The sequence below is a fragment of the Hypanus sabinus genome, chromosome 13 (genome assembly GCF_030144855.1).
Source record: "Hypanus sabinus isolate sHypSab1 chromosome 13, sHypSab1.hap1, whole genome shotgun sequence".
NCBI classification, from domain to species: domain Eukaryota; kingdom Metazoa; phylum Chordata; class Chondrichthyes; order Myliobatiformes; family Dasyatidae; genus Hypanus; species Hypanus sabinus.
This window is the reverse complement of record NC_082718.1, coordinates 50,121,442-50,135,625: the sequence shown is the minus strand read 5'-3', so window position 1 is coordinate 50,135,625 and position 14,184 is coordinate 50,121,442. Positions and strand designations below refer to the sequence as shown.

General features: G+C 42.1%; 1 protein-coding gene across 2 annotated transcripts in view; it reads left to right on the top strand.

The window, feature by feature from the left end:
- The window catches only part of rerg (RAS-like, estrogen-regulated, growth inhibitor), a 64,927-nt gene that overhangs the window by 38,361 nt on the left and 12,382 nt on the right, over positions 1–14,184 (top strand). For both annotated transcript variants that reach the window (XM_059987591.1, XM_059987592.1), the window contains exon 3: positions 4,647–4,703. In XM_059987591.1, coding sequence (XP_059843574.1) covers positions 4,647–4,703 — 57 coding nt within the window. The remainder of the gene's footprint in view (positions 1–4,646; positions 4,704–14,184) is intronic.

Below are 14,184 nucleotides of genomic sequence, written 5' to 3'. Positions count from 1 at the left end.
GTAGGCAGCCGAGATCACAGTGGGGGAGCAATGAGAGAGGGTCTCACTGAACTCCGTTTGAAGAAGTGATTTAAACTTCCTCAGAGTAGGCATCCCTCAAGTGTATTAGCATCACTGAGTGCCCTGTCAGGGGAAGGGATTGTTTGGAATCATTCTCAGGACCTCGAGCATTATTAGATTGCGTGGTGGTGGGGAAGTTGGGAATCAGGTAGGTTGGATTGGGACTGACATTTTATTGGATGTAAGTGGTGAGGGTAAGATTGAGTCCAGCATTAGGAGTAGTGTGTGTTGGGACTCAAGACTGTAAGACGTTGGAGGAGAATGAGGCCATTTGCCCCATCTTGTCTGCTTCGCCATTCCATCATGGCTGATTTATTCTCTTTTTTAAAAGTTTTTTTTAAGATTCATAAAGATGCTTTTGGGGACAGAGAGAGGAGCTATGGGTCAGGTTATGGTTTAGAGACTGGGATGTGGGTGAGGGGAATTAGAGGTTAGGCCAGCAGACCAGAAAAGGGCAGTACCCCCCCACCAGGTTCAGCAAGTTGACGTTGGGTTCAGGAGTCAGGAGGAACATGGTCTGTTGAGCCCCTGGATTTGCAAGTCAGTGAGATTAGAGTTTGAGGCCTAGTGTACATTGATAAGCGGGTCCTGGGTCAAAGCAGAGGATCGAAGCCCCAGGGTCAGATAGGAAGTCTGGAAGTTGAGGCCCGCTGGTCAGAGCATGAGTGTTTGCAAGTCTGCTTGGAATGCAGTGTCTGTGAGTCCGGGCCTGCTAGAGGCTGAAGACAGCCCGTCCTAGAGTTGGAGGACTGTGAGTGTTGGTGTGTTAGAGGAAGGAACGGGGCTCGTTGTTGCTTGTTGTGTTCTGTGTTGTTCTGCCGAGCAGCACAGGTGTGCTACGTTGGCGCTGGAACGTGTGGCGACACTTGTGGGCAGCTCTGCCGAGCTGCGCGGGTGTGCTACGTTGGCGCTGGAACGTGTGGCGTCACTTGTGGGCAGCTCTGCCGAGCTGCGCGGGTGTGCTACGTTGGCGCTGGAACGTGTGGCGTCACTTGTGGGCAGCTCTGCCGAGCTGCGCGGGTGTGCTACGTTGGCGCTGGAACGTGTGGCGTCACTTGTGGGCAGCTCTGCCGAGCTGCGCGGGTGTGCTACGTTGGCGCTGGAACGTGTGGCGTCACTTGTGGGCAGCTCTGCCGAGCTGCGCGGGTGTGCTACGTTGGCGCTGGAACGTGTGGCGTCACTTGTGGGCAGCTCTGCCAAGCTGCGCGGGTGTGCTACGTTGGCACTAGAACGTGTGGCGACACTTGTGGGTGGCCCTCAGCACACCTTTGGGTCTGTTGGTTTTTAACACAAATATCTCATTGCACTGCATGTTTCAATGTATGTGTGATGAATAAATCTGAATCTTGAACAAAAAGTTGTAAAGTTTAGAAGAATAAGTAGAGATCTCATTGAAGCATAAAACTGCTGAAGGGCAGTTTGCAGGGAGGATGTTCTTACTGAATGAGGAGTCCAGGTCCAGGAGGCAGTGTCTGAAGATGGATGGACTGTTTAAGACTGAGATGAAGAGAAATTTGGTCACTTGAGTAGTCAACCCGTAGGAATTCTCTGCATGGGGAACCTGTAGAACGTCCACATTTAACTTCATGTGAAGCAGAAGTGATTTGCTTATCTTAATATCCAGAAATCTAAAGAAATGAGGACAGTGCTGTAAAGTGTTGTAGGGGTAAAAGATTAGCAATGATAGGCAGAGAGAATTTAAAGAACTGAATAGCGTACTTTTTCTATTTCTTGTGTTTTTGAGGCATGCCATTCAGAGCCTTCAGATAATGGACAATTCCGTAATTTTGTATCCTGTGCCACTGGTTATAAATTGAAGTAGATGATCCCTGTAACTGTCTCCACATGGTCTGGATGATGTCAGTGTAGGTTTACACATTCTCCCTGAGACCCCATTGGTTTCCATTGGATGCTCAATTTCCTCTGACATCTCAATGTTATGTGGGATCATAGTTTGGCTGTTGTAAATTGACCCTAGTGGTTGGTAGGATCTGAGGGGAGAATAGAATTGGATTTCTGCAAAATTAGGGTATATAGATTCTAGATAATCAATGTGGATGTGACAGTTTTGTAATATATGATTCCATAACTCTAAAACTTGTATTGATCTATATGAGTCATGGGTCTATACTTGGGTGATTCAATTGAGTATCTGAGTCCTTTTTGAAGTAACTCCAATGAACAAAGATTATGAATTGGACAATGACGAAGACTATTAGAATGGTCCTGTATTATAGTAAAGTTAATAAAGAGGTTTCTTTACAGATCAAATAAATCCAACTGCTTTGTCTGAAGATTTGAAACTACATGTGAATTTCATTCTTTATTTTGAATTTCATTTAGTCTGTTTCATGCAAGAATCCCCAAAATTAATTAACAAATGCCTGATCCATGCAACATTTGCATACTAGTTTGTTTGGGGGTTCCTGGCTTGTCAACGCTGTTATAAAGGTCATCCTTCAGTAATAATGATCAGTTGGGCACAGAGAAGTTGGGTACTTGTCTGTATTACTGACAAGTATCTTTATTGGCTCAGTTAGCAAACATCTGAATTTACAAAACTGAATAGCTATATGCACACACACTCGGTTTCCCTCACCCTCTATGAGCAGTTAAAGAAGCGAAGAGGTGACACTCAAGGGAAAGGAGTCAATGCTGGCCAGGGGTTCTTCTTGATCCAATATAGTTCCCACATCTCCAATATGGGGTCATCCACTCCTGTAATGGCTGGTCTCTTCAGAGTTGTCACTGCCTGTGTTCCCAAAGTACTCCATCCTAATTCTTTTCCTTATCAGATCAATCGAGCAAGGAGGCATAGGTTTCAACAACGGCACAATGATGGTGTGTGCTCAGGGTGATGAAAGAATGAGTTTGCACTAGGCAGGCAAAGAGGAATATTTATTTGAGAGATTAGGAGTTTAGATGAGCAGAGGAGTTTGCAGTACATGTCACTTGTGTTGAGATTTAAATTAAATTTTCAATTTACCATAAGGGTAATTCCAGGGAAATTCCAGTCTGAGTTATCATTTTCAAATCAGAGCTCTGTCGGAAAATCAAGAAGCGTGTCAAATGGAAGTTGAAGTTCAGGAGTCATACTTCAAAAGTTGCCACATCATTTCAAATTGCCACAGATTCAGCTGATAGGTTTTTAGTCAAGACTACCAAGCACTACAAGGCAATTGCAAGTAAATAGGTTTGAGGAGCAGATCAACCATGGTGGAACTCTCATGTAGACACGAGAAGGAAATAAAAAATCCTGATGAGCACACTAATGACCACTTTGATGGATTGACAACGTGGACCTAGCCTTGTTTTGCTCGGAGTTTGATGTGTTGCTACGTAACCATGAGAACAATGCCTGTCAGTTGTTGCAGTACATTATCTAATTAGAGGTGAGTGAACGCACTGCTGCTAATTTGTTTTGCACTTTACTCATAAATTGGTGCAACTTAACTGTAGATTGCTTTGTAGCAACTTACTTTGGAAAAACTTAAGTCAGTGAATTACCAAGGAACACTATTTGGAAAAAGAAACCTCAACCTACAGTAAGTTGTAAATGAACAAGGCTGTTGTAATGAGCTTTACAAAAAATTACCTTATTTGACCCACAGGTTCTTTGACCTGGACCTGGGTGATGAACTGCTGTGTTTAACTGTAAATGATGTTCTGCTAATTTTATTGCACTGGAAGAAGCTTGCCTTTTCAAACTACATAACCCAAGAATTATTTTAGAAAGTCATGAATTAAAAGAACTTAATAGGTTTTCTTGTACATTTAGAAGATGGATTTCAGTTTTGTTACTCTGTAAGCGATGTGTACTGCTCTGTCTTAAAAAAAATCGGAAAGACCTATGATCTACCAGAGTTTTTGACAACTGTCTCCGGTTAGTACTTCCTGTATGAGACATTTAGAGTGATTCATTCCTGCTTCCATCCAAGTGATGGCTGATACTTGATGAGTTTAATAAGTTAATGGTCAGATCTGCCACTGAAACTGATTAAAGGAGGAATAAGCTGGTTAGGGGTATGTTTGACAAGTAACGTATCTTGAATAATAAGGAGATAAAGAGTCACATAGTATGGAAACATCAATTGCACGCCAGCCATCAAAAATCTGTATGCACTCATCTTCAATTAATTCTGTTTTTATTCCCCCTCCTCTACATTCCTATCAGTTCTCCCCAGAGTCTATCACTTGCCTGCTCAGTGGAGGAAACTGCCCATTAACATCACCCATGTCTTTGAGGGAAGCAGAGTGCCCAGAGGAAACCCACACATTCAGGGAGAGAGCCTGCAAACTCAACACAGGCAGCACCCAGTGTCAGGATAGAACTCAGCTACCGGCTGCACCACTAGGTTACCCGCTTGGTCTCCAAAGGAAGGGTAATTGATATGTGGAAGTCATCGGCATGAAGCAACACTCCTTCAGTCAGTTAAAAGGCAATTGAATGTAATGCCGCGGGTACTTCGGTTACGTGGTACTTTTCATTCACACTTATCTGGTCACTAAATTAAAGATCGCACGATTTCTTAGTTGTAACACGATCAGCTTTTATGAGTCATTACCTCATTTTCTTTTCTTTACAGCTATTGTGGTCAGGTTTCTAACCAAGCGATTCATCTGGGAATATGATCCAACACTGGGTGAGTGTCATTTATTTACTATTAATGATCCGATCACACCATGAGATTATTGCTTGGTTAAAGTAATTCCAGGAAGACAAAGTGAAAGCATCTTATTTATTATTGTTGAGGGACCATCTCTGTTCTTCATTCTCAGGCCTAGTTCAGGGCTTTGATCTGAAGTGTAAATGATCTCTTCCCCCACCACCATCAGCTGCTTGACCAGCTGAGTCCCTCTCGCAAGTTGGTTTGCTGCTCCAGATTACAATATCTGCCGTATCTCATCTCCATTTGTTAGAGTTGCCCAAAAGACTACAATGGCCTCAGTATTACCGGAGAAGGAAGGCGGTGATTTGGGGATTGAGGTATCAGCAGACCCAAATATGTGGGTATCCCAAAGGATTTACTGAATTGAATTTTTATCTTCTCTATGAAGGTTGGAAGGTCTGAGGCTGGAGATCAGAAAACAGGAACAGGGAGGGGAGGAGGACAGTGAAGTATTGGTAGAATTAAAGATTGATATGGAGGTGGAAGAAGAAAGAATGGCTGAAGAGTGTGGAGACTAGAAAGCTGGAGCAGAGTGAGGCTGATGAGAGCAAGGCATTAGCGAGTTTGGAGGTTGGTGTGAAGGACAGCTTGAGGGTCTGAGGAAATTGCCTCCTTGCCTGTAAGCAGAGCTGGAAAACCATCTATCTTCTCGATCTGACCCTGCTGTCGTTCTCGTTTCACTGCAGCTCCCAGTTTTCCCAAACAACTTGGAAACATGAAAGGCATTAAAAAATGAGGGATGTAGCTTTATTAGCATTACTTAGGCAATGAACACCCCTAGAGAGGAGCTATTGGCCCACCAAGCAAATCACTTGTGTTACTAGTCTTGCTTAGTTAGGATCATTTTGGTGAATTGGATGAAACTCAACAATTACTTTATTTTTAACTCTTGGTTTTGAATCAGAAGAGAAAAAATCCTTTCATTAAATCCAAGCAAGACATACAAAGTGCTGGAGGAGTTCAGCAGGCCAGGCAGCATCTTTGGAAAAGAGTACAGTCGACATTTCAGACAAAGACGTCGACTTTACTCTTTTCCATAGATGCTGCCTGGCCTGGCCTGATCCAGCATTTTGTGTGTGTTGCTTGGATTTCCAGCATCTGCAGATTTTCTCTTGTTTTTTATTAAATCCATTTAAATTTCAGTTTGCCTTGCTGATACATAAATCAATTTTCTGACAGGGTGATTGGTTTTTCAGATGTTTGGTTGTGTTCTGTAGTCGTCTAATTAAGCTATACATAGATGAATCGAGGTTGAATCTTCATTTAATAAACTATGCAACCCATTTATAGATACCATTCTGATTACCGTCATAGATCTAAATTCATGAAGTCTACATACACAGGTTTGAAGCTTTTATTTCCTGTTTAGTTAACCCTCAGATGAAAGGAGCAGTTCTTACATAGAGTAATATACACTCATTGTATAAAGTGCAGTCACCAAAATAATTCTTTCTGCATTGACAAATATGCAAAAGTCTTAGACACCCTGACTATATATATGTGCCCAAGAATTTTGAACAGTACTGTATCTGTATTGATGAAAATTCTACCGAGAGATGGCTCTGTGGGACCAGGAGGTTTGGGATCTCGTTTGGCTTTGCTTGGATTGAATTCACCTGGGCATTTGCAGGCAGTTAAAATCTCATCAGGAATCCAGCTCCCAAATGTGAAGGTTAATTTTAGCTTAATATTCATGTAAAATTTGTACCTCTGAAGTTAACTTAACAATGATGATAGTGAGGGAACTGTGAGGTAGGATGTGGTGTCTATCAGTTAGCTTAATAGGCTACTTTAAATTACCACGGTGTAGTTAAGTGGCTTAAGATTCAAAGGATATTGATAGGGTTGTGCGAGAATAACGCACAGGGAAATTTTAAAAAAGTGGAATAGGATTGGCCAATGGGGTTGCTCTTCTGGGAGCCAGCACGGACCTTTTTGGCTAAATAGCCTCTTCCTGTGTAATGATAAGAAAGAAAGAAAAGGATCCCTAAGCTGGAGATTGGAAGGAGAAAGGACAACAAAGTTTTGCATATTACTTGATAAGGAATTAAACCAGTGTTTTGTGCTTTCAGTAAATGTTGTTTTATTTTGATCATTTAAGACAGTTTTAATAGTTTAAAAATTTCTGTGTTCTGCAGAGATATGGAAGTTCTTGTAGAGACTTCTAAAAACATTGGGCTGTGAAGCTGTACCTCAGCCTTGCTTTCAGTCAAGGGAAATCAGAGCATTTTTGGATCAGGGCTACAGTTAGTTCCCCAGTTGAGGTCTCTGCACATCTTCGGAATTAGGAGGGGCAAGATGATGAGGTTAGGGCACACGTGCCTGGTTAGTATGAGAGAATGGACGATGCAGTGGATGAATGGGGTACTGGCAGCCAAATATTTCAAACCTGATTTAGTTCTGCTTTAATACAAATAACTTTCAATACTTCAGTCTCTACAGGCCACCAATGTAGCTATTTCTGTGGTATATGGGTAGATTTATGCATTTATTTTCCCAGCCCAGAACTTGAGGCACTATGACCTTCTATCACTTAAACTCAATGGACAAGAGCCTTGATGAGGTATGCTGACCTCAGTGCCTCTTAATCTGTTGCATCTCCTGTACCAAGCTTCTTCAGAAGTGTGGATTTACTAAACTTACTGCATGATCCATTGAAATTAGATCAGGGAGGGGGTGCAGATCATCTCAAGAAAGTCTTCAGATTCTGGAAATCCAAAGCAACATGCATAAAATGCTGGAGGAACTCAGCAGGTCGGGCAGCATCTATGGAAACGAATAAACTGTTGGTGTTTTGGGCTGAGGCCCTTCTTCAGGACTCATCTGTTTGGAGTGAAGGCAGACTGATCACGACAATTTTTTTTCTGGATTAATTTACTGCGAGCACAATGAGGACACAGATCCTTCCCTGTAATTAACAGAAAATGATTATGATCCTATGAAAAATTAACATTTCATTTTGTCAGTTATTACATTGGAATCATAGGCCACAGAAGCAGACTGTTCAGCCCACTGAGTCTGCACTGAGCATTGGCAACCCAATTGCCCTAATCCCATTTTATTCCCCTAAAATTACTATTGACCCCCCAAATCCTACTACCCACCTGCACTTTGGGGGTAATTTGTAGCGACCAATTAATTTACCAGCCAGCATATCTTTAAGAAAACCTGGAGGAAATTCACATGGTCACACAGAGAACATTTGAACTCCACACAGTGAGCACCAAAAGTTGGGATTGAACCTGTGTCAGTGGAGCTCTGAGGCAGTGATTCTACCATCTGTGCTGGCCTAAACTGCTCAGCTTTGTACAATTATGTTTGTAGCTTCTACATTACTGCCTTTAAAAAAATGAATCCATGAAGCATGTTTATTTGAAGAAGATATTTGCCCCTTTTGGACCCCATCCTATATTATGATTATTTCCATGATTATCGTGTCATGTCATTTGAATACATTAAACTCAGTGGTTAAATTACTCAATTAGTAATCCAGAAACCTGGGCTAATGGACTGGAGAAATAAGTACAAATTCCATCATATTAGCTGGCAGAATTAAATTCAATTCATTCAATAAATCTGGATTAAATAATTTGTATCAATAATGATCATTATGAATGTGATATACTACATAGAAACATAGAAAACCTACAGCACAATACAGGCCCTTTGGCCCACAAAGTTGTGCCGAACATGTCCCTACCTTATAAATTACTAGGCTTACCCATAGCCCTCTATTTCACTCTCCATGTACCTACCTAAAAGCCTCTTAAAAGACCCTATCTATTGTATCTGCTTCCACCACCATTGCTGGCAGCCCATTCCACACACTCACCACTCTGAGTAAAAAACTTACTCCTGACATCTCCTCTGTACCTACTCCCCAGCACCTTAAACCTGTGTCCTTTTGTGGCAACCTTCTCAGCCCTGGGAAATAATAGGCATCCGTTAGCCTCGTGAGACCATAGATTTGCGCCTTGGAAGGTTTCCAGGGTGCAGGCCTGGGCAGGGTTGTATGGGAGACTGGTAGTTGCCCATACTGCAAGCCTTCCCCTCTCCGCGCCACCGATGTTGTCCAAGGGAAGGGCACTAGGACCCAAGCAGCTTGGTACCAGTATCGTCACAGAGCAATGTGTTGTCAAGTGCCTTGCTCAAGGACAAAACACGCTGCCTCAGATGAGGCTTGAACTAGTGACCTTCAGATCACTAGACCGATGCCTTATCCACTAGGCCACGCGCCAACACAACCCCTGGGGGAAAAAATTGCCCTAGGGAAAAGCCTCTGACTATCCACACAATCAATGCCTCTCATCATCTTGTACACCTCTATCAGGTCTCCTCTCATCCTCCTTTGCTCCAAGGAGAAAAGGCCGAGTTCACTCAACCTATTCTCATAAGGCATGCTCCCCAATCCAGGCAACATCCTTGTAAGTCTCCTCTACACCCTTTCTATGGCTTCCACATCCTTCCTGTAGTGAGGCGACCAGAACTGAGCACAGTACTCCAAGTGGGGTCCTGTATAGCTGCAATATTACCTCTTGCCTCCTAAATTCAATTCCATGATTGATGAAGGCCAATACACCATACGCTTTCTTTCCCATATTGTTGGGAAAATCTTGGGATTTGCTGCCCCTACCTGACTACAGAGCCGCAATGATGTGGGCTTTGAAATAACAGCAAACCTCTGCAAATAAAAAGTATAAAACACAATAAACAGTGCAAATTATCTGGCCTCAACCCCAGTACAAAATATAACAAGGGCACATGCTACAATGTCTTCCTAAATGTCTGGGGGCTTATGTCTAAACTGAATGACTGTATTTAATTGTACTGGAAGTTGTACTTAAAGTAATGGCCTGACTCAGTCATAGTATCTTTCAAGCAACGTCCCAGTCTCCTCGAAACCATCCTTGGATTGACCTGTGTTCCAATGGCACTGTGTGGCACAGTGATTAATTTACTGGCTGGGCAATCCAGTATGGTAGCTGTGAAAGTTAACCTGGAGTTAAAAGGGAAAACCAGTAATGAAGACAACAGAACTATTGGATTTACACTCCATCTGGTTCACAAGTGTCCTTGAGAAATCTGCCATCGTTACTCAGTTTGATGTGTTTGTCTCTTAAATGCCCCTGAAATTGACATCCAGTTGTGGTGCATATAGGAAATAAAGAATGGCCTTACTAGCAACATTCAGAACCTGAATAAGTAGAGACTTCAATATTGATTCAAAACCCCATTCTCATGGGAAAAGTTCCAACCTAAACATGGATGCTTCTCGTTGCGTTTTACCTGATCACTTTGATCGATTGGTGAAGCCGCACTTCTCCACATTGAACAATAGTCAGAAGAAAGTGTTGCCAATTTGGTTGACACAAACAACACATTTCACTGTATGTTTTAATGTAATGAGACAAATAAAGCTGACCTTTATCTTTAACAATATGTGAAAGTCACTGGTATTGCTGATATTTAATATCTGACCCTAATACTTTTCAACCTAAGGAGGCAAACCCATTAAGTGGGTCTGTAGTGTGCATCCCTGTCAGATGTCAGCTGTGATACTGTCTGCTTAATGACCAGAGCAAGTCCCATTTCTAATTAGGTCATTGTTGCTCTGGCAGTGGTGTCCTCATCAGAGAAGCATAGTCTCACCATCAGTAGCTTGGTGGAGAAACTAACCATAAGTGGGATAGAAATCTAGGCAACTGTGTCGACATATTTAGCTCCCACATCACCCAGCTAATGCAAATAACATCTTGGACAAAACGGCTCACTTGATAATCACCTCATCTAAGCAGTCACTCTTGCCATCGCTGAGTTATCATGGCTGCAGAGTTTACAGTCCTTAAGGTGCAGTACAGCCACTAACATGTCTTCTTCTCCCCCCAAATGAATAACTTCTACTACCCAGACCAGTGCAAACTCCGCCGTGGCTGTGGAAGGAGGAGGGTTGGGTATGGGGCTAGCAACCCCATCCTGAAAAAATCCAGTGCTGCAAGAATGCCAACAGAAGCTCTAAAGACCTCATCTTTGCCTAGGAGTCATGTAAGGTTGTGCAGTGAAGCAGAAGTCACAGGGCTAATCAACCTTTGGTCCAGGACAGGGATAGAATCAGAGGCTGTTATTGGCAGCCTATGCCCACCAGGGATGACGGGCTTCAAAAGAAGACCAGCACAGCCAACATCCCCTCTGCATCGTACGTAATGCTGTCTTTGAAAGTGTCTGCCCTTAACTGTTGTTGCTAAGTTAAAATAATGGAACTTTTCACAAGACTTGGGAATCCCTTTGTGGTGGTATTAAAGATACCTCTCTATCACCTCCTCAAGAGCAATGAGACATGCACTGGGGATGATCCATCAAATGAAAAAAAAAACTAATATTATTTATAGAGTAACTTATTAGCAGTTTTACTACCTTCTCAAGACAGTTTATACATAAAATTAAAGCTCTTTGAGTTGGCAGCAAACTTTGTAACCCTCAGTTAACTTCAAGCCAACTAAGGTTGCTATAAATTTAACCCTAACCCTAATCCTAATGCTTTTGTATCATGCACTAATTTTGTAACTCATCTTATCTAGAACAGATGTTTGTGAAAGTGTTCTTGGAGAATCTATGTCCTCCCCATGGATGCACGGAGTACTGTGACCATGTGCAACCATGGACTTGTAGGAATCATTGGGAACTTTGAAACCTTCCAATTATCTCCTTGTTTAAGGTTCTGATTTAGAGTTTAATGTATTTATCGCATGTATCTCAAAACATATGGTGAAATGTGTCATTGAGTTAACAACCGACCCAACCAAAGATGTGATGGTATCATCCTGCAAGTATTGCCACACATTCCAGTAGCAATATAACATGCCCACAAGAGTTGGTAGAATAACACAGAACACTACAAGCAAAACCAACCCTGTTCAAGGAACCCCAGGACAGTCCGCCTTTGGCCTCTAGTAGACTCATGGATCGCAGACGTTGGCCTTTGACTTCCCCAATGGACTTGCAAAATCTTGAAGACCCGGGCTTTAGCAGACTCCTGGATTTCCAATGGATATTCAGGCTTCGATCATTGGTATTGACTCCACAACTTGTTGATGATGATGCATTAGGGTTAAAAGGTTACACATCTGCCTTTTGTGGAGCCCAACTTGATGGGACTTACAGGTTGGTGTGTGGTGAGTGTAGTCAGTACCCTTCAAGCATTGCTGACGATTTACTAAAAGTATGAAGTAACATACTGACTTCCATGCACAATTCTTTGATTGAGATCATACACTGGACTGCTGCCCTGCTGAATTCATAAAGTAGCTGAGCTTTGGATCTAAAGACAAAATTAATAATCCCAGCCATCAGTGTGAAAAGTGGTAGTGTTCCCTGATCATTGCAACTCTGCTATCAGTTTAAACAGCTACAAGGAAAGGTGGGCAACAGAATCAGGTTCAAAATCACCAGCATAGGTCGTGAAATTTGCTGTCTTCATGGCGGCAGGACAGTGCAATATGTAATAATAGAGAAAAGAACCATATTTATTTATATACAATATTAAAGTAAATAAGTAGTGCAAAAATTAAAAACAGCAGTTCATTAAAATTTACATCACTTATTATTATATTGTAATTTGCCCTTTACTGTGCCTGTTGTCTTGTTTATTAATTATTGTACTGTCTTGCACTGTTTTGTGCACTTTATGTAGTCCCATGAAGGTCTGAAGTCTAATGTAGTTTTGTGTTGTTTGATGTAGTATAGTGTAGTTTTGTGTTGCTTCATGTAGCACCATGGTCCTGGAGGAACGTTGTTTCGTTTTTACTGTGTACTATACCAGCAGTTATGGTTGAAATGCCAAATAAAGTGACTTGACTTGATGGGTTCAGTGTCCATTTAGAAATTGGATGGCAGAGGGGAATAAGCTGTTCCTGAACCACTGAGTATGTGTCTTCAGGCTTCTGTACCTCCTTCCTGATGGTAGGAATGAGAACAGGCATGTCTTTGGTGATGGGGGTCTTTAATGATGGATGCCACCTTTTCTGAGGCATCGCTCCTTGAAGATGACCTGGATACTACGGAGGTTAGTGCCCATGATGGAGATGACTGCATTCACACTTTGTCAGATCCTGGCAGTGTGCTGGGATCTATCAATTTCTGCTGTTGCATTGTCTGGATGTACAAGAAGCATTGCAGGTTCTGAAGATGACAAAGCAAAAATGTAATATCTCCACAAATGATCCCTCAATTTCATGAATCATGTTCTTAATAATAAAATAATAGCCCATGTTTTCTATCAGTCAGTTTTCTAGGGCTATTATTATCACACATACTGAGATACAAAGAAAAGCTTTTGTTTGCCTGCGTGATCGTTCCTATGTATTTACATTAAAATGGCACAAAAGGAAAACAGAGTATGGAATATAGAGTTATAATTCCAGAGAAAATGCAGTGCAGGTAGACAAATAAAGAGTACGAATCATAGTGAAGTAGAGGAGCCATCAAGAGTTCGTCATTATGCTACACAAGGTCTGATCAAGGGTTTGATAGAGCAGTATGCAAGCTGACCTGAAACCATCTGGTATTTGTAGTCAAGCTTTGATGGGGCAACTCACCTCCAATTTTGGTGAGAAATAAAGTCGTCTTTATCCTCCCGTCAAATAAAAGTTCTGGGAACCACTGGAGGGTATCTGTAAGGGTGAGGCACTTCTTGTTAAAGGAGCACCCTGCTCTTGCAAGGGAGTACTTGGAGCATCCCAATCAGCTCTGACCATGGAATGGAGAAACATATCATGACCTCCCTCCCCCCGAACTACTTATCTGCCTCACCACCACCTTGGTTGGACCAGCCAGTGTTACACATTCCAAGAATCTGAATGTTACTGAAACTTAAAAGAAGCTTTAAAAAAAAGAAACTTAAATTAGTTTTAAACACTGGAGTCCTCCCACTTGATTCTTCTGTCCTTCACAAATTCCTCTTGTCCCTTTAGTCCAGTGGTTCCCAACTTGGGGTCCACAGACCCATCAGTTATTGCTAGAGGTTCATGGCATAAAAAGTCTGGGAACCCCCTGCCTAGCCCATGTCTCACCCGCTGACTTATCCAGTACCCCTCATACCCGGTGAAAGGAAAGCCTTTCCTCAGTGTAAGTCCCAGTTAGGAGAGCCTAGATGCGACTGATTTTCCAAAATGGCCCCTATCAGTTATATGACACTCATACATTTGAACTGAGATAATGAGAAAAACTTACTAAAACAATTTAAAATGTATTAAAAGGCCTCTATATATTTTTTAACACTTAAAGGGATGTCCGTTTGGAACAGAGATGAGGAGGAATTTCTTTAGCCAGAGGGTGTTGAATCTGTGGAATTTATTGCAACAGACAGCTGTGGAGGCCAGGTCATTGGGTATATTTACAGTGGAGGGTTTTGATTAGTAAGAGTGTCAAAGGTTATGTGAAGAAAACAGTTGAATGGGTT